This window comes from Rhyacophila brunnea, unplaced genomic scaffold (assembly GCF_057557595.1).
Source record: "Rhyacophila brunnea isolate RB1 unplaced genomic scaffold, BYU_Rbru_1.0 scaffold_13, whole genome shotgun sequence".
NCBI lineage: Eukaryota > Metazoa > Arthropoda > Insecta > Trichoptera > Rhyacophilidae > Rhyacophila > Rhyacophila brunnea.
Genome location: NW_028232785.1, coordinates 19,031,485 through 19,052,025, shown reverse-complemented (window position 1 = coordinate 19,052,025; position 20,541 = coordinate 19,031,485). Strand labels below are relative to the sequence as shown.

The following is a 20,541-nucleotide window of genomic DNA, read 5'->3' as shown; positions in this document are numbered from 1 at the left end:
GGAACTCAGAAATAATGGTAACTGACATTCATAACGGGTAAGGCGATAGCAGGTAACCGACTCAAGTAAGGAAGAATCCAGGTTAAATGTATATACGTGTCAAGATTACGTTTTACGTCAAATACTGAAAACTGCTCTCGGTTTGTGCATTTACGCTCATTTAATGTTGGTGTATTACACACACTTTTGCAAGTGCATAATGCGTGCTTCATTTTCATAGGACACTCACAAATTCAAAACCCTGCATCAAGATGCGGCGTATTGAATATAGCCTATCGGTATTCTATTTATTATCTGTTCTGTTGGGTAGAGTATACGTTTCATAACTTTGCACTCCGGATTTCGAATGAAAATAATGTAGGTAATAAATTCTAAAATATTTTTTTTACATAGTATATTATCTAATTGTTTATTTATTACAAGCATTTGATGATTTGCAAATGATATTGTTAAACTCTCGCAAGACCGAAAGACCTCCAAGGTAGAATGCAAGAACTCGCGGATGTCAGTCCAAACGGTCGGCCTACAGATAAATGTCTCAAAGAGAAAAGTGATGAGGAACTGTTTTTCGGACCCTGCGAATATCTGTATTAATGGCACCCAACTTGAGAAAGTCAGCAGCTACGTCTATCTCGGACAGCAGGTGCCCATAGACGGAAGCATGCACGATGAAATTGTTTGAAGAACAAAGCTGGGATGGAGTGCTTTCGGACGTCTGAATAGTATCTTGAAGAGTCACCCACCATTATGTCTTAAGCGTAAGGTGTTCAATTAATGTGTGCTACCCGTGCTCACGTATGCTGCGAGACGTGGACCCTCAACACGAAATGGCCACAGGGTCGCCCTAAAAACCATTGGATTGATGAACTGGTAAAGTTCGGCGGAAATACGTGGCAGCGAAAGACACAGGACCGAGAGAGTTCGAAGAAGATTGGGGGGGCCTTCATCCAGCAGTGGATTGATCCCGGCTGATGATGACCATTTGACTGTCACTGTTCGGGCATTGGAGACACTGTCACGGAATGGTTCGGGATCACGACCGGAGTCAGACAGGGTTGTGTCCTTGCACCGTTTCTCTTTATCATTCTCTTTAACTTTATACTACGGAAGTCAATACCACCCGACCGAGGCATACCTGTTACCCCCACGGTGAGGCTATGCGACCTGGAATACGCCGATGATGCTGTCCTTTTCGACAACTCAGTCGAGGACAATAAAGAGACAATCGACAGGTTGTATAACAACTCTTCTCGCGTTGGTTTGAAAATCAACGCGAAGAAAACCAACGTCTTGTGCAATAGTACCTGTCCTGATCCAGATTTCCCTCTGATTAGCGATGGACAAAACATCGAGAGCATCGACAGCTTCAAGTACCTGGGGGTACACATCACGGGAGATGGCATTTTGCAGAAAGAGCTCGCTATCCGAATGGGAATGGCTGGAGCAACATTCAATTCGATGCGAAATGTCTGGGACTCACGATTGTACTCGGTCAAAACCAAATGCCGCCTATTCGACGCTTGCATTCTGACGGTGCTGCTTTACGGTAGCGAATCATGGCACCTTACGAAGGCTCAGAGCAACCGTATACTGAGCTTCGAAAACAGATGTTTGCGACGAATACTGGATGTGCGGTGGTATGACTTTAGGAGCAACGAGGAGATAAGAGAACGTACCAAGCAGCCTCTCATCACGCTGAAAGTGAATAGGCGACGTTGGACCTGGCTCGGCCACGTGCTGCGGATGCCAGAAGAGAACTTTAACCTGGCTTGCCTGTTCTTCAACCAACCGGATTCCGGCGTCCTGGAAGGCCGCTAAATACAATCTACAGAGTGTATACGGCGGAGCTACGGGATGCTGGTTTGACCTGGAACGAAGCAAGACGACTGGCGAGCGACAGGGATTCTTGGAGGCGCCGCGTGGTGTCCATATGCTCCAGTTAAGGGGCGGATATGGGCAAAGAAGAAAGAAGAAGAAGTTCTGGCAGAAGACACTAATTCGAAAAAATGACACATTGAGTTAGTTATACCAAAATTTTCTTTATTTCAAACTTTACCGTCTGGAAACCTTCTTAATAACTAAACAGTCTTTATTTTAAAGTCATCCATTTCATGACTCCAATATCTAAGAAATGTGTTGTATCGATACATTACTAACAAAATATATAGGTACCTACCACTGAAAACAAATTAAAATCGTGGATGAAGTGCGGTATGTGGGACGCTCTGTAAGAGGGGGGTTCATCTTCAGTTTCGACGGCCAATGCAATTACCGTGCGTACTGATTAATAAATCAGATCGTTTCTGGTTACCAATTACGTCGAAGGGCAACAGAAGTAAACTAGACATCGCGAATACGACGAAAAACAGTCATTTTAAAACTTTTATGTTAATTAATACGTTATTTTTTCAATTAGTATTTTTTTTAATGGAAAGACATTTTCGTTATTACTAAATTTAAGTAGCTAAGTATGTCTACATAATACGTATCAAATGATTCTCCTCGATTTGCAGCCCTTCAGGTAAGTGCCGCCCCCAAGCGACGCTTAATTTGCCTACCCCCACGGGACGTCACTGCGTAGGGCCACTCAATACAATTATCTAGGTACCTACCTAGGTACAGGAATTATTATAGAATTCAGTAATCGCTGGAGAGATTTATACCTGACTAGATCATTTTTGTACTTAAATATTATGTTTTGATTTAATTTGTTTTTCTGTTATTATTATGATTATTATTATAGGCCCACGGTGGCCGCGTGGCATAAGCATTGGACTATAAAGCCGTGGGTCCCAGGTTCGAATCCTGGGTCTGGCAAGTTCACATATTGTTTTTCAATTTGTGTGTGTCAGGGTATGGACCTAATAGGTTGAGCAAGTGGCTGACATCCATTTCTCGTAAAAAACAAAATCTGCCAATACAAACCTCCACTCTGTGGAGGCCCATATGATCCTATCAGGATCGGACATGGTCGGAAAAAAAAATATTATTATATTCTATATTGTAATATTTGTTATAATGTAAATCTCATGTTGTGTACGTCTTGAATTTAGGTTTGTTATGTCCACAATGTTGTGTATTCTTAAATAAATAAAAGGAGTTACGGATCACAACAATACTTAACAATAATGGACACGTAATCAATGAATGGTAAAATATAGTTTATAAACTAGAAGTACCGTCATTTGGGGTGAATAGAGACTGTGGGGTGAAAGAGACAAAAACATGGTATGAATTTCAACACAACTTTATTAAGTATCCTACGTATTTATCATGATTATGGGAATATTTTTTTGACTACTGGTAATTTCGTATTTCGGATGGTAACACCAAAGCAACTCTATGATCTGTCATAATTGAAACAATTGCATCAGAATTCGATGTCCGTGAATCATTACTTTTCGACTGCTCAAAAACTTTGATATTATTCCAGAAAACGTAAGTATAACTATGTTACCATAATAATTTACACTTACTGCATGTGTTATTTATACTATAAACATACTTTTGTTTAGTATTTCATTGAATTTCGGCATTATTGGGTACTTTTTAAAGAACATGAAATTTTCACATATTTTGGGGTGAATAGAGACGAGAGGGGGGTTAATAGAGACGCCATACGGGGTGAATAGAGACGCCATAAGGGGTGAATAGAGACAACCTGCGGGTGAATAGAGACAGTGATGATACAGAAAACTGAAATTTAAATGGTTTGAAAAGTGATTATGTTTGGTATAATGTTTCTTTTTTTTCTTTATTTAGAAAGACCACTATATAATATAAACATGCCACGTGTTTATAAACCGGACCCCCGAAGCACCAAAAGGTACCTCAAACACGACCCAGAGGTTTTGAAGAATGCTGTACAAGATATATTGGAGAATAATCTCAGCTATCGAGAGGCTGAGGTAAAATATGGGATACATCGTTCCGTACTCAATAGACACACGATGAAAAATATGAAAAATCAAGGAGGGCAAACAGTTTTATCTAAGGAAATTGAAGAATACATTATAAGCCAATTAAATGTTTGTTCTGAATGGGGATACCCATTAGATCTTTATGATCTGCGTATTTTAGTAAAAGGATACTTAGATCGGGCAGGTATTACGGAGAAAAAATTTAAAGACAATATGCCTGGTAAGGAGTTTTCATACAGTTTTTTGAAAAGAAATAAAGGTAAAATTTCTCAAAGAATTTGCCAAAATATAAAACATGTACGGGCTGAGATCACGCCTGAAGATATCAATAGCTATTTCGATAACTTAGAAATAGCTATAAAAGATGTACCATTATGTAACATTATCAACTACGACGAGACGAATTTGACCGACGATCCTTCGAGAAGAAAGATAATTTTGAAGAGGGGAGTTAAATATCCTGAAAGAGTCATGAACTCCACGAAATCATCAACCTCCATAATGTTCGCTGGTTCTGCTGATGGAAATTTGTTACCTCCTTATATTGTGTACAAATCGACACACTTGTACGATACATGGACGTCAAATGGCCCAAGGGGGGCGAAATATAATCGCAGTCGAAGTGGATGGTTCGACAGCATAACTTTTGAAGACTGGGTTAAAACAATAGCCTATGAATACTTCAAAGGTAAAACTGGCAAAAAAATTATGATAGGGGATAATTTATCATCTCACTTTTCAATTGATTTAATCAAATGGTGCAAAGATTACGACATTTTCTTTGTTTTTCTGCCAACAAATTCCACGCATATCACGCAACCGCTCGATGTATCCTTTTTCAGACCATTGAAAATAGCGTGGAAAAGACTGTTGGAAGAGTGGAAAAAAACGGACGGAAGAAAAGAAGCCAGCATCCCTAAAGGACTATTTCCTCGTTTGCTAAAAAAACTGTATGAAACAATTTCAATAAATGCAAAACAAAATATAATATCTGGATTTTATAAAACGGGTATTTCCCCAATTGATCGTAGAGAGGTTTTATTCCGGCTACCAGGCTATGAAAAACCCCAAAATGAGCACATGAAAGCTTTGGATCAATCTGTAATACACATTCTTAAGGAAATGCGTTATCCTGATAACGCTAATCAAACTACAAAAAAGAAGAAGAAATTAGCTGTCGAAGCGGGTAAGTGTACAGAAAATATCGAAATAGATGATGAAAATATCAATAGTTTAGACAGACCAAATCTTTCCTTACAATTGAAAAAAAATGTAAAAACAAAGGGTAAAGGCCCTGGAAAGAGGTCTAAATTAACCCTAAATGAGATGAATGACAACATGAACCCCAATAAGGTTGTTATGATTTTTGATGCGGCCGGAAAATGTATAAACGACAGTAGTCCAACTGCTGATCTTAAAGACTTGGTAGAACTAGCCATGAATAGAGAGCAGCCATCTACTTCTCTTTCAAATTCTAAAGTATTGTTATACCAAAATGAATGCTGCGTTTGCAAAATAAAAAAATACAGAGGCATTGATTGGGTGAAGTGCATGGTATGCAAAGGTTGGGTTTTGCTCTTTTTGTAACGAAGGAGTAACGTACTTTGATTTTATTTGTTCAAATTGTTTAGGCCATGAATAATTAGCTATTTTAAAATAAATCTTCCTATAATACTTATGTTAATAGCTAGCTTTATAATAATGCTTTTAATCATTGATAAATATGTTTTTAAATACCTACTGCACATGTAAAATTAATATTTTCATTTAATACCTTAACTCCGTAGATGTATTAATGTTTTTAATTAACAGTTAGGTACCTACTCATCTACCTAATAAAATCACTATATTAATTGTATGTAACTAGATATATAATATTTTGATAATTGATTGATAATTATCTTTCAAAAAGACAACTACTGGACTAATTGTAAAATAAATATTTTGATTTTATAAATTCCATAAATGTATGTAAAATAAATGTAAGGAAACGAAATGATTATTTTTTTATATTGATAAATATGTTTTATAAAATTGCACTTGTAAAATTATAATTCGATTTAATAAACACCATAAATGTATGCATGTTTATAATTGACCTAAATCTACCTACCTCCCTATACATTTTGTCTCTATTCACCTTCCAAGTCTCTATTCACCCCAATTCAGGTTAAATAGAGACATCAATCAAAATTGACTGTTCTTTAATAACCTTCAAGGATATTTGTACAATATGTCCATAAACTTGTAGATGGACTATAGAAACAAGTTTTAAGCTATTCATGTTGGTATAATTTGGAACATGTATGCAGATACATAGTCGTCAAGGGGAAAAAGTGTCTCTATCCACCCCAATTGACGGTACCTATCGTAAAACTTACATCAAAATTGGTATACGCGTTGTCTAAGTATTCTTGTTTGATATTATAATTATGTGCTTCTGGGCCGTTTGAATCATTTATTGGCACTTCAAACCAAATTGAACTCAATGGTTTATCTTCAGTATTAAATTGGTCTTCCTCTAGTTTGCTTTTAATATCCATTTTAGGTTTTTATAAACTTGCATTATTGAACTGTCAACGTGCTGTGTATCACGGTAGTAGACGCAGTGTTGCCATACTTTTGAAATTATATAATAAAATAATGAAAATCATAGTATTTCGGCGCGAATTTTTGCTGCAAATTACACCTAAGGTGATTACCGAGAGCTTTTAACATGGAACATGTTTTAATGATGGCTTCCAACGCAAAAACTTTAACTAGAAAAACCTCGCCTCGATTACTTACGCGCGCCGATTATTTTACAACATTTTTATTAGCTCGTATTCTCATTTGTCCGGTGGTTGTTTATCCGTTATAAATTAGAACATAAAACTGGCTGCGGTAATAAAAACAAGTGTATCGGCGGCTTGAAAGTGTAGAGGCTGACGGAAAAGTGCACCTGACACGCGTTGACTCATTAGCTTTGGGGCGTTCATAAACATAATACAAAGGCTCCTATATTTGAATACAAAGGCCTCCTTATTATATACGAGCGCGACACCGGTGTCTCGTCTGAAACGGGCCTTATGCTATCAATGCAAGAACTCTGTACGTTCGACTTTGAATTTCGTTGTCCAGAACCACCGCCATCTTTATTATTCTTCTTCTTCAGTAGGCAATGCCAGAATGGATCACGGGTTGTCTATCGAATCTTTGAATTCATCTCGCAGTGGTTTCAAAAACATCGATATCGTTATCATAGATGAGGTTAGTATGATTGGTGCCGAGCTCTTGGAAATTCTCAATTCGCGGCTTCAACAAATTCGTATGGAATTCGATAAGGTTGATAACGAATCCGGCTCTCTCGACTACTCGTGGTGGGTCGTGCATCGGTTTGATCTTCGCTCGCCACATCGACAAAATTCATTTTAAAAATTTTATGACTTATTTCAGCAGATATAAATCCATATTGTCCATTAGACGATTCATCAGTGAAACGGCAAATAATTTTCAACTATATGCGCGACGAAATTTAGGACTCGCTGGCATTCGGAGAACGAACGTCGATTTGTTTCGTGATGGCGACGGGGGTATTAATTCTTAAATCGTGTAAAGATGACTAAAAACGTTACCCATTTACTTAAAAAAGAAAACATGTCATTGAATATATTATTATTGTTACTAATAGAACAATAAACAGAACATTAAATGGACGCATGTTGGATTTATATGACAAATTATATTTCGTTCGGCATGCGTCATTTGCACCCACGACCTGCAATCCGCGCATCGCCTAGCCAAGATCTTTTTAGACCATGCCTTAACTGTGGTATAGCCTTAATAAATTTTAATTTTCAGTAATGTTAAATTGTTTTAATAAATCTGGAAATAAGAAAAGAAGAGGAACTAGCAGATAAATATGGACTCATACTTAGCTGAATTCACGTGGAGGACAATATTGGATGGACGCGAGCCGCTTGATGTCATACCTACTTGATCATATAGTAACTTGTTTGCAAACTAAAACATCGGCATCAGGTTCATATTAATACTTATATTATAGGTACCTACTCACTTCATTTAAAATAATATGTTTATAGTAATTTTAATTATATAGAATTTCGGATTCGATTATAAGTCAATAGGTATTTATTTCTGCTGTCACGCTTGCGAAGCTATTCTGTACACAAGGCGGTATCGACGGTAGTATATCATATTTATGTATCGAGGGAGTTAATAATTGTTACAATAAGTTTTTTATATTATAACAGCACCTCTCTTGGCCGTGTTCAGTTTTAGAGAGGGATAGATAATGTTGACAGTGTATGACAGACGCAGGTAATTTAATCGATTAAACCCAATCCCTTAACATGAAGAAGAGAATTTCTTTTAATGGTTTTAATATTCAATAAATCATTTTGTATGTATAAAGTATATACTTATGTACCTACATATTATATAAATGAATGTGCTGTGTTTTTTGTTTCAAGTTTCTATTTCAAAATGTGCCACAGAGGCGATTTGTGAGTTATTATTTCCTAATTTATTTAGCTTATTCTGGTATTAAACCTTATTTTTAAACATATTATTATAATGGTAATAGTTAGTTAGTTAGTTAGTTAGGTTATCAGCGTTAGTAAATTTAATATTGTGAAAAAAAATACATACTTAATTTTGTTTTTTTGCCCCATCATTAGCAATAAACAGTTGCATTTTATCTGATATAATAATATGCATTGCTACATTTCATAATTCAGTATTTTAATAAAGCGAAATTGTATGCATTTTGCGTTGTATTGATTGCATTGGAGAAAAAGCCATCTTTATGTTAGAAATTATTAATTAATTTATTTATTTATTTATAAAAAGAGTATTACGGCATTACAGCTATTGGCCAATGCGCCATAAAACATAATAAATACAAATGTTAATAAAAATAATATGTTCCCTTACCCCGAAGGCGGAATAAGTGCACTTTTTAAATAAAAATACTAAAAATAAAATTAAAACAGCGCATAACCTCCTTGTTTTAAAATATCATGTTATACTCATTTATATTTTTATAAAAATCAATGTTTTTTTGAAGTAAATTTAAAAAATATTAAAACTGAATTAATCACAAATTTCCTACACTTAATAATAAATATGACAATAAAATAATATGTAATAAAAAGATGGAATCCTTTAACAAATTCACATTTTACAACATTTTTTAAAATTACATTCAAGTTTATTTTTGACATCCCTGTAACCGCTGGTTTATTTTAAAATTAAAAATCAATTGTTAAGTGCTTTGTTTATATATGAATTTGATCTCAATGCTAAAAGGCATGACCCCCATAAGGCGAGGCCCAGGCTTGGGTCAGGGACAGTGTAGTGAGGCGACCAGCTAAGTGAAATAAACACATACTTATCACAAATCGGCCCCTAAGAGTCAAAGAAACGTATTTCATTTTTCTCTACTTTACAGGAGACCCCAAACACAAGTAAATTTACATTACACAAACATTAACAAGAAAGCGTTTGCAGGAGATATGTTTTGACTTATCTTTTATCCATTGAATTTTTTGATAAGTTTCTTTGTCACTTAACATAACATGTCATTTAATGTCCAGTACCATACGTAACTCGACATTGTTAAAAATTAAGATAGGTTTCTTTGACTCAAGGGGCCGAAATTTTCTCCAATAATAAAAAAGAAGTATCGTGGAAGGTTGGAAAATATTGTCTATAGTATGTACCACAGAGGTGTAAGATGATAGCAGGACCTGGAAAGACGTAAGAAGACGCGAGTAATACAAAGTTGTACGGTGTCCTTGTGCTCCAAAAAAGGTGCGGATATGGTCGAAGAAGAATCAGATTGTTTGGGTTTTACTTAAATATAACTGTATGCATTTTAGAGGTTATCTTTACCATTCTTAAATTCTTTATTTTCTATTTTTTCTGTATTAGTTTCATTAATTATTTATATCACAGATTTCTCACGGTCGTGAATAATTCGATGGTGCCTCTTCAAGTCATCAGACCGTTTACATTTATAATCACACGAATCACACGTAAAAGGTTTATCATCACTGTGCACCATTTGATGCCTCTTCAACAAGCTAAAACTCGTGCTGGTGTAATTACACGCATCACATTCAAAAGGTTTCTTGTCACTATGGATTACCTTATGCCTCTTCAGGTTACTAAACGTCGTACAATTATAATCACATACGTCGCATTCGAAGGGTTTTTGACCATCATGAATCGTCTTGTGGCGCTTTAGGTGGGTCGAACGTTTGAATGTCTGGTCACATAAATCGCATTTGAACGGTCTTTCCAAGGTATGTTTTAAATAATGTTGAGCCAAGTTATTCGAAAACGTGCATTTAAAATCGCAAATTTTACAACCGAATATTTTTTCTCCGCTGTGGATTCTTTTGTGACTTTTTAACTTGCTTGATTCTATAGATTCAAAATTACATTCATCACATTTGAATGGTTTTATTCCGCTGTGTGTGATTATGTGTCTTTTCAAATGACAAGAACGCTTAAATTTTGCGTCGCAGTCATTGCACTGGAAAGGTTTTTCACTACTGTGCCTTGTCACTTTATGTCTTTTTAATGAACCATAAGCCGTGCACTTATAATTGCAAACATCACATGCAAACGGTTTCTGGGCACTATGAACCATTTGGTGAGTCCTCATATGAGAAGGATTTACTGTTTTATAACTGCAATCATTACAAATAAACATTTTCTCTGATATTTTATTTATATCCTTACTAGATGTCGACATGACGTGTACTAACTTTTTATGCTGTTGTAAATTGTTTCTGTCACAGAATAGTTCAAAACATATATTACAAATAAAGTTTCTTTCGTAAAATATGCTTCTTTCCAGTATGAGACGTGCTTCTTGTCTGTCGGTTGTCGGCTCATTTTTGACGCGGTGAATGTGGACATCTATTCCGCCACGTTCAAAACTTGAGTCATTTGATAAATTGTGTTGTTGACATTTCACCTCATCAACGACGATGTCGAAATTAGGTTCACCGAAGTGTAGCGGCAATTCTGGATTGGTGGAACTCACTTCTCTTTTAAATATTCCCTGTAAAATGGTAAATAAAAATATATTTTTACTATGAAACATGAGTAAATGAGAAATGTTATTCTTACATAAATAATGTATGTTTAATAATTGGAATGTTACATTCTTAAATCTTGTGAATTATTCGTTGAATAAAAAAAATTAACAAGTTTGATACGGTCGACAGTATAATATACCTTGGATCTCTTGTAACTCGACATAATGATATTACAGAAGAAATCAACAAGAGAATCATGTCTGCGAATAAATGCTACTTTGGCCTGTTAAGACATTTTAAGTCCCGTATACTATCTCGCCGAACTAAAAGCACTCTTTACAAGACACTTGTAAAGCCAGTGCTCAAACCTGGACATTAACTCTGCGAAATGAACGAGCCCTGAACATCTTTGAAAGAAAAATTCTCTGCCGTATATATGGACCGATCAGGGATGGCACCAATTGGAGGAGAAGATATAATGCTGAGCTCTACGGGCTGTACGAAGATTGCAGCGCAGTTCAATCAATCAAGATAGGGACACTGCGATGGCTAGGTCATGTGCACCGTATGAATGACAATGAACCGGCAAAGAGAGTGATGTCCAGCAATCCAATAGGACGTAGAAGAAGAGGGAGGCCAAAGATTCGCTGGTTGGATGGAGCTGCCAGTGACTGGCGTATTCTGGGGGTACCAAATTGGAAAGCGACCACACTAGATAGGGACAGGTGGAGGGAGCTGTTGGAGGAGGCCAGGGCACACACCGGGTTGTCGTGCCCATGATGATGAAAAAATAAATATTAAATTAAAATTTAATTACCTCATCCGACGACGTCCATTGAGGATACGAACAACCAGCTACGAAATCTTCACACTTTAATGGACGCAATGAACCATCATTGAAGTCGCGTGTGGAGTCGTTTCGCTGGATATCTGTTTCCACCTTAAAGTTGGGTATGTTTATTGCAGCATGCTGTAATCAGTTTAACATAAATGCGGATTAAGCGTCGGCCTATATCGTCGAGGGTCCTAGGTTCGAATCCTAGGTCTGGAAAATTCGCATATTGTTTTTCAATTTGTGTATGAGTCAGAGTGCCTATGGACCTGTGGCTGCCCATCATGAATCATGAGCAAGTGGCTGGCATCCATTTCTCGTAAAAACTTAGATCTGTAAATACAAACTTCCACTCTGTGGAGGCCTATATGATCATATAAGATCGGACATAGTCAAAGAACATTGCGATATGTGACGTTGTCTTTTTATGTTTACGCGAGGAATATGCCATCAACACGTGGAAAATAAACGCAGCAAGCACTCCACAACTTTGGATATGAACCTCTACAAAAAACGAATATTTGCATGATTCGCTATTATAAATTCAAGTAGTTTCGAATCCAGAATCCGCAGTTCACAGCTATTGGTTCAAATCTGGACTCTTAGAAGAAGAAAAAAACACTCAACGAGCATACCACTAATGCAAATTAAAAGAAAGCATGGCCTCGAGCTAGAGACGGCAGGTTATATGAAAGTATGGTGAAGCCAGCTAGTATGGCGAAAAAGTATGGTGGGGCGGGCTGGTAATCAATTTGTGGCAAAATTTGAACGTTAACATTATATTATATGGGTACGTTATAATGACCAAAGTAAATCCTCTGTGATGCCCTGAATTTTTTTTATCGCGTCGCTATTTTTCGTAAGTTATCGGCTATTGTTGGCCTGCTTCATTCAGCTGTATGAGAAAGCCGATTCTTTGCCCCTCTTTTAATTTAACACCTCTATGGCCTCGAGACTCCTCGTCGATATAAGTGCTAGGATAACGGTAATTTTGAAAGTACAAGTTGAAAGGTTGAGGACAACAGAATAGTGAGTAAAACAAGATTATCTTTTCAACGTAACCTCCTTAAGTGGCTCAATGTCAAAAGGGCTAGAGATTTGATACGATTGGCCCATGATAGAAACGTGTACCTACTGCAGGTTAGTCGAGTGTACCTTCTATAGAAGACAGCACTAAAAGAAGAATATACTATATTATATAAGTAAATAGGTATCTTTCCGACCATGTACGATTCTAATAAGATCATATGGACCTCCACAGAGTAGAGGTTTGTATTCACAGATATTTTTTTACGAGAAATTGACGTCAGCTACTTGTTCAATCTAATAGATCCATACTCTGACTCATACAAAAATTTAAAAACAATAGTGTACTTAGTACTTACCAGACCCAGGTGATTCGAACCTGTGACCTACGACGCTATAGGCATACGCTTAAGACGCGCGGCCATCGTGGGTACAAATACAGATACCAAAATGACTTTACAACTGCCTTAATATCCTTAAAAATCTATAATCGACGGAGTAAGGGGAAATTTATATTCAAAAAGTCTGATCTAACCAACCTTATTAAGACATTTTTGTTTTTACGAAAAATGGATATCATCCACTTGCCAACCTATTAGGGTCATACTCTGACTCCAAACACATATTGAAAAACAATAATACCATGTTTATTTGCCACATCCAGGATTGGAACCTGTTAGTATAAATCTCCACGCTGTGGAGGCCCTTATGATCTATGAACGGACATGACCAAAAACATAACGCAACCCCAGTAAGATACTGTCGTAAGTCTGAAATCGGCGTTTTCGAGTTATGGATGTGGTTGGATTCGTATTTTTTTTTGCTATTTTAATAAAATATTGTCATATCTCAAACTTAAATATTGTCAGAGAGAAAGCATTTAATACAGTACATTACTTTCCGAAAACTGTTAAATCGATAATAAAATAGTGTTGTAACTAAGTTACGACAGTATTTTACAAGAAGCTTTCTAAAAAACTAAAACAATATTTTTCAAAAAAATACTGTTGTAACTCTGTTACTACAGTAAGATCTTGAGATACATCGTAATTTTCTCACTAGTTGTATGGATATTATTGTTCCAAAGTATTCAAACAAAAAAACTGGAAGCAGCAGAGGCAACAATGTTTGTTATCAACTTCAATTAAATGGAAGTAAAATACAAGAAGTATGCAAAAAATACTTTATCAACACATTTGGGGTGAGTGAAAGGTACTGCTCCACTGTGTGGAAAACAAGGGATCTTCTTTTCGGAACGCCAATTCCAGAACAAAGAGGTCACCATGGCAATCACAAAAAAATTGAAGATGATTTAAAAAATGATATAAGAACTCACATTAAGTCTTTCCAGTGATCGAGTAACATTATTTGCGTGCACAGACATCTAGATTGTATTTAGATGGTAAATTAAAAATTGCTGAAATGTATCGGTTATACAAAAAACAACAAGCTGACAGCAATATGCCATTTAGAAAAGAACACTATTATACACATCCATATTTAATGACGAATTTAATATTGGCTTCTTTAAGCCTAAAAAAGATTTGTGGGTTGAATGCGACCCATACAATAATTGTTCACCAGAAGAAAAAGAACAACTTCAATAAAAGTATGAGACACATCAACCTGGAAAAAAAGAGGCAAGGGATGAAAAGACCAAAGACGTAGCAGAGTCCCGAACTAATGGCCAAAACAGCGTCATTAATGTAGCTGTATATGATTTGCAGGCTGTTTTACCGCTTCCTTGCGGAAATGTGTCAACTTTCTATTATAAACGAAAGTCGGCAATGTACAATCTTACAGTCTATAATATCACTGAAAATATTGCAAACTGATACATGTGGGATGAGAGTCAAGCTGCATGAAGATCCAATGAAATTGGTAGCTGTGTACTCGATTACATTGCATGTGAAAAATATCATCACATTGAGCATTTTATTTTTTACAGAGACAATTGTGCCGGGTAGAATAAAAATAAATACATTGCTGCAATGTATTTATATGCCATCAGGAATTCACAAAAAAATAAAACGATCTCTCATAAGTTTTTGGTCATCGAGCATACCCAAAATGAAGGCGATATTGTCCATTCTACAATTGAGCAGCAGAAGACTAGGGCTCTAAAAAGTGGACCAATATTTGTGCCCGGCCAAATGATTACCATTGTACAAACAAGTTATAAAACAGGACAACCATACATTGTTAAACCCATGACAACAAATAATTTTCACAACAAGAAAAAACGAGCAGATGAAATCGGTAAAAATTACAACACGGATGAAAATGGAGAAAAAATTTTGTGGCAGAAGATTAAAGTTATAAAAGTAGACAGAGACTATCCATACATTATTTTTTTAAAACAAGTTATCATGAAGAATGTAGTAAATTGAATGTTCGTCAATGGAAAATAGGTAAACCGTTACCGATGGATGGTCTTGATTCATCCAAAGCATATCAAGAGCGGCCAAAAATAACGACAATTAAAAAGAAGGATTTGCTTTCTCTCTGAAATGCTAAACATCGTGAATTTTATCATGATTTTGTTGCTTCTCTTCCAAGTGATGTTTAAAAATTAAAAATCGTATCTAGAAATTTTATTTGCCCATTAAATAAAATAATTAAGTATTTTTTTGTTGTTTTGAACTAATAGTTGTATTTTTCTTGTTTTTTTTCAATAAATCTTTAAAGATTGTACCATAACTTAATATTTTGAAAACCTTCCTTTACAGTGCCCAACAAATTAGTTGAAATTATTAGAGTGATGGTAGGAAAATTTACATAGAAAATATTGAGTTGATTCAAATTTTACCATGAAATTTTCAAATATCCTAATAAAATACTGTCGTAACTCAGAAATATTCAAATATCTTTATTTGTATATGTTTTAGAGAAAAATGATGAATACAGTTGAAAATAGATCATGTTTTTCCATAAAAATGAGGAATAATTTTTACATTCAGACTTTTCCTGTATTTACAAAGAATATTTGAAACTTCAAATGGCTCTCCTGCAAAATGCCATTTTCTGGATTACTACAGTATTTTACTGGGGGTGCGATAAATATAGGTGGTAATCAGTGTCATGGGCCCCAGGTGCGAATCCTGGGTCTGGCAAGTACGCATATTGTTTTTCAATTTGTGTCGAGTCAGAGTATTGACCTTATAGATTGAGCAAGTAGCTGATATCCATTTCTCGTAAAAACAATTTTAAACTTGTATGTTATAACCATAATCAATAAAATAATTGTTGGTTCTTATCTGTTAAGTGGAAGTAAGCGTCAAATAAATTTAAAAAATAGCAGACTACTTGATTTTAGGTTAGGTTATGTTATTATTCTTGAATTCATGAATTTTGCCGAAATCGGCTATGAAAATTGCCGCTGTTACCTCTGGCTTCCAGTAAATAGTCTTGTACTCAATTGTTTACAAGTTTTTGATGTCTTGCGTATTATTTATTCTACACAAGTAAAGTCGCGTTGACACGGTCCAAGTACACTTAGATCGAGTGCCATCCAAGTGACAGCTTCATACTAATTATTCCTATCCAAGTTAACTTGGATGAGTAGGACGCGGTCCAAGTAGCTTGGATAGGAATAAATGGTATGAAGATGTCTCATACAAGTGCACTTGGATGGCACTCGGTCCAAGTGTACTTGGATCGTACTTGGACCGTGTCAACGCGGCTTAAAGCGTATACATACTGTTCGCTGTTAAAAAAAAACTAACCTCAAATGTGCAATAAGAATCATCATTATTCTCTTGCTTAACACGAGATGTAGAAACGGCCTGGCTGTTTGTATCTTCTATCGGAACATCGAACCAAACAGGACTTAGCGGTTTTCGTTCAAGATCAACATCGTTTTCGTTTGGTTCACGTTTTATATCCATTTTAAATGTAGAAATGACATATAGAGAGATGCGTTGTCATTATATTATGCAATGCCTTGAGTTTATCTATAGAGATTGGCTCTAACTAAATGATAATACAATACTGATAGTAATGACGTCTAATACTGCTCTGACACACGTCATAGTACATTATACTCTATGCACCGTATTAGCAACCATAAACAAGTTTTGAAACACCCAATTATTATCCCACTAGGTCACCGCCATCTTTAGATTAATAAAGCCTGAACATACCTTTTTGCACAAGCAACGAGTGTTCCACTGCCATACTATTTCTTGATAACGTACTTGCAAGCAGAGTTTGGTATTCTATTTATAATAACTGAAGAGTATAAATAAGTTATTAGTTATTGTCGTTTAGAATCGACCGGCACATTGAAAAACGTCCTAATGTTTTATGATAATGAATACCTACGTGTATTAATTAAGGCGCTAAGTACCAACAACAAAAAAATTGACATTTTTATAGAAAAATGTTATGCCAATAACTTCAACTATGGTCTAAGTGCCTCAAGCAAGTCAAAAAAGTACCGCAAAATATTTAAACCTGTCGACGTTGTAAGTCCGTTGGCCTGTTTTATTTATAATGGTGTAAATAGCACTACAGTGGTCAACCTCAATCAATATAAAATTTCTGACGATGGTGTGTTGACACTTGCGAGTTCTTAATACCTAAAATTATAGAAGCTGCCGTGATTGCTTCACACTGTAAAACCACATTTTTCAAAACGTCTGCTTCATGAAATTTTACTGCAATGACTCGGTATTTTGTAACTACAGGCAATACTACTTTTTGGTACTTAGAGCCTTAATTAATACACGTATTCATATTATTATACTCAGAAGAAGTTTACGTACTTTGATCGTCACTTCCAATCATTAATTTTAAACATAACCACTAAATCAGATGAACTCCAAGATAGGTACCTACGTTAAAATAATCTGAAAGAAATCTGAAACTAAGAATACTCCGACAAGTGAACACGACATACGCATCAGTATGAGCACTCTATTATAGGCAATGGCAAGCGATGACAGACCATCCATTGACAACGGGAGGGGCGAAAAGTAGGACCAGTCGTGTAATGTAGCGGCTTCCTTCTTCAGTGGGCAATCCACTAGGTAGATTTTAAAAAAAATGTGCAGAGTGTTGTAAAGATCTACCATCGTAAGTTGGCAGCCGGTCGGATTTGAAACTAAAATTGGCTATCGAGGATAAATTTGTTACAAATGCCATTTAATTTTACAACATGTTTCTCGAGTTATGGATTGCATAATATTTGTACAGAATTCTACTACCAATAAAAAATTATAAATTACCATTTTTTTGTTAGTTATGGTAATATTCTCAATGTCATACTAGCGCCCTCGCTGAAATGCCAATTTATGATGGTAGATCTATAGTAATAGGGTTCCCGTTTCCACACATCCCCTTTTTTGAGGTCTATGTCCGTGTCCGTCTCCTCCTTTTCCGTTTTATTTTATGCTCCCATTTTGTAAAATCGATATTACCTACCTACCTAATTTATTTGAAGGAATTAGGTAGGTATCTACCTTACTATATTCAATTTGCAAAATTTACTCATTACCATCTTGTTTGTAAATAATAATATCATTATGAGAATACATGATTATAAAATTATTACAATTCGGGGTAAATTACCATAATCTAGCAATAGTAGGCATACAACATCACAAAAACAGTCAGAATCTTAGACTATAGATACATCTAGACGCCACCCGTTGCATTACTAAATGAAGCCGCGTGCCTTGCGTTTGGTTTGTGGGCGAGCGAATGCATTCGTCTACAAATGTTCGAGACCATAGACCATTTCGCTAGTGCTCGCCCCAAGTGCTCGCACTAGACGCTCAGAATTAAAATATAATTTTCTATTTTTTTACGTTATAAAGTATTTTTAAGCGGTCAAAATGCAACAATTCGGTAAAGATATCCATAATTTAAGTTATTTTAAAGAACATGAGTATCAACTTACCTATGAAACGTATAATACCATCTTCTTGCTTATCAATACGGCTACCACATTTTAAGACAACACACAGAACCATCTTTTCTACTTAATTAACTAAAAATATTTACCACAAAAAATATAAATCTTGGCAACTCGAGCTCTCAAGTTATCGACGCTATGTGAAGCGTTTCGCCCTGATTTAATGGCGATACTTTTGGAAACTAGCTCACAGATATGTAGACCTTTTATCTTACTCTAGCGCGTGTCGCAGAGATTGTAAGGGTGCCGAATACTTTCTCACTCGCACTCATGCATCGTTTTTGTTCAGAATTGAGAAAATCTCATGTAGGTACCTATTGTGAGATAACCAGCAATCAAACCCGGAGACCCTGTATGGCGTTAGAACATGGAGCGGGTAAAGGCTATGAAATATGCCCTTTTTGTCATCGTCAAATACGGGAACCTATATAGTCCGATACAGAATAGTAAACAGTGATGTCACATGAGGATATACAGGTCATGCGCTGGATAGGAGCGCCACTTCTAATAAAGGAACAAGAATTAATTAAAAAAATATTAGGTACTTACTTACAATGCCGAAATGAGTGGAGGCAACCCGCTCAGAAGGCTGCTCAATAGTCGAATGTCATCCTCCGAAGAGAATATAATACCTAGTACATATTCCATTTATATACCAAGATTTGTATTTTTCCGTTCCAATTTTGAATAGCATTATTTCCAGTAAAGTGCCACCCTTAAGAAGACTTAGAAAGACGTCTTCTTTCATTTTTAGTTTTAAATTATCTACCAATTCATTAGGTAGGTATGTAATCTCCTGCTTATTTTAGAGAAATGGATGTCAGCCACTTGCTCAACATATTATTAGGAACATACCCTGACTCACACACAAAACACGAAACGAAAAACAATAATATGTGTACTTGCCAGACCCTAGATTCGAAACTGAGACCCACAGCGTAGTAGTCCAACGCTTAAGCCGCGCGGCCACCGTGGGTGTTATTTTAATATACCTATGTCTTCAAATAGAACAAGAATCTTACAATTATTGATATACACACCTAATAATTTGTACCTACTGAGAATTAAAACATTTGTATAAAGCCCACTCTCAAACACTGGTGGTTTAAGATACCTACGTGACGTGTGGTGAGACTGACAGAAGTTTGGAGGCACCATAGAGGTATTAAATAAAAATAGGGGCAAGGAATCTTCTTTTTCATACAACTGAATGAAGCAGGCCAACAATTAATAGCCGACAACTTACGAGAAATAGCGATGCGATAAAAAAAAATGCAGGCCATCACAGAGGTTTTACTTTGGTCATTATTACGTACCAATATAATATAATGTTAACGTGAAAATTTTTCCGCAAATTGATTACCAGCCTGTCACACCATACTTGCCTACTTCGCCATACTTTCATATAACCTGCCGCCCCTAGGGAGGCACCCTTAAAAATGTCTAATGTGGTTAACCAACATTAGAATATTATATTAAAGTTCTGTTGTCAACATTAAAATTTATACTATGATATTTTTTTTAAACTGAAATGTCGATATTCTATTCAATCGCTTTTAAAATAAACTTTTATTTAATGAGGTGTATAAAACAATGTTTAAGAAAATAAATAATTTAAACACATCGCTAAATTTTACATTATCAGTGAGGTATTGAAATTTCATCGAATTAGTGTGTACCTATTGTTACACTCATGAATATTGGGCGTCTCCCGATAGCCTAATTTGCGTAATTATTATGTGTAACCATGTCACCTGACCTCTAGCCAACAACGGGCGTACGTACGTCCAATAT

At 35.8% G+C, this 20,541-nt stretch overlaps 2 protein-coding genes across 2 annotated transcripts; one reads left to right on the top strand and one right to left on the bottom strand.

Moving 5' to 3' along the window:
- Window positions 1-3,342: 3,342 nt before the first annotated feature.
- Window positions 3,343-6,059, top strand: LOC147076796 (uncharacterized). The gene is made up of 2 exons (XM_085940467.1): window positions 3,343-3,438; window positions 3,763-6,059. The coding sequence occupies exon 2, from the start codon at window positions 3,786-3,788 to the stop codon at window positions 5,505-5,507; it is 1,722 nt and encodes a 573-aa protein (XP_085796593.1). The 5' UTR covers window positions 3,343-3,438; window positions 3,763-3,785; the 3' UTR covers window positions 5,508-6,059.
- A 3,711-nt stretch (window positions 6,060-9,770) lies between these two features.
- Window positions 9,771-10,578, bottom strand: LOC147076795 (uncharacterized). Its single transcript, XM_085940923.1, has one exon. The coding sequence runs from the start codon at window positions 10,576-10,578 to the stop codon at window positions 9,868-9,870; it is 711 nt and encodes a 236-aa protein (XP_085797049.1). The 3' UTR covers window positions 9,771-9,867.
- Between the last annotated feature and the right edge of the window lie 9,963 nt (window positions 10,579-20,541).

Coding starts and splice junctions, on each gene's coding strand:
- LOC147076796 (XM_085940467.1), top strand. CDS start 3,786: ATGCCACGTGTTTATAAACCGGACCCCCGAAGCACCAAAAGGTACCTC.
- LOC147076795 (XM_085940923.1), bottom strand. CDS start 10,578: ATGGTTCATAGTGCCCAGAAACCGTTTGCATGTGATGTTTGCAATTAT.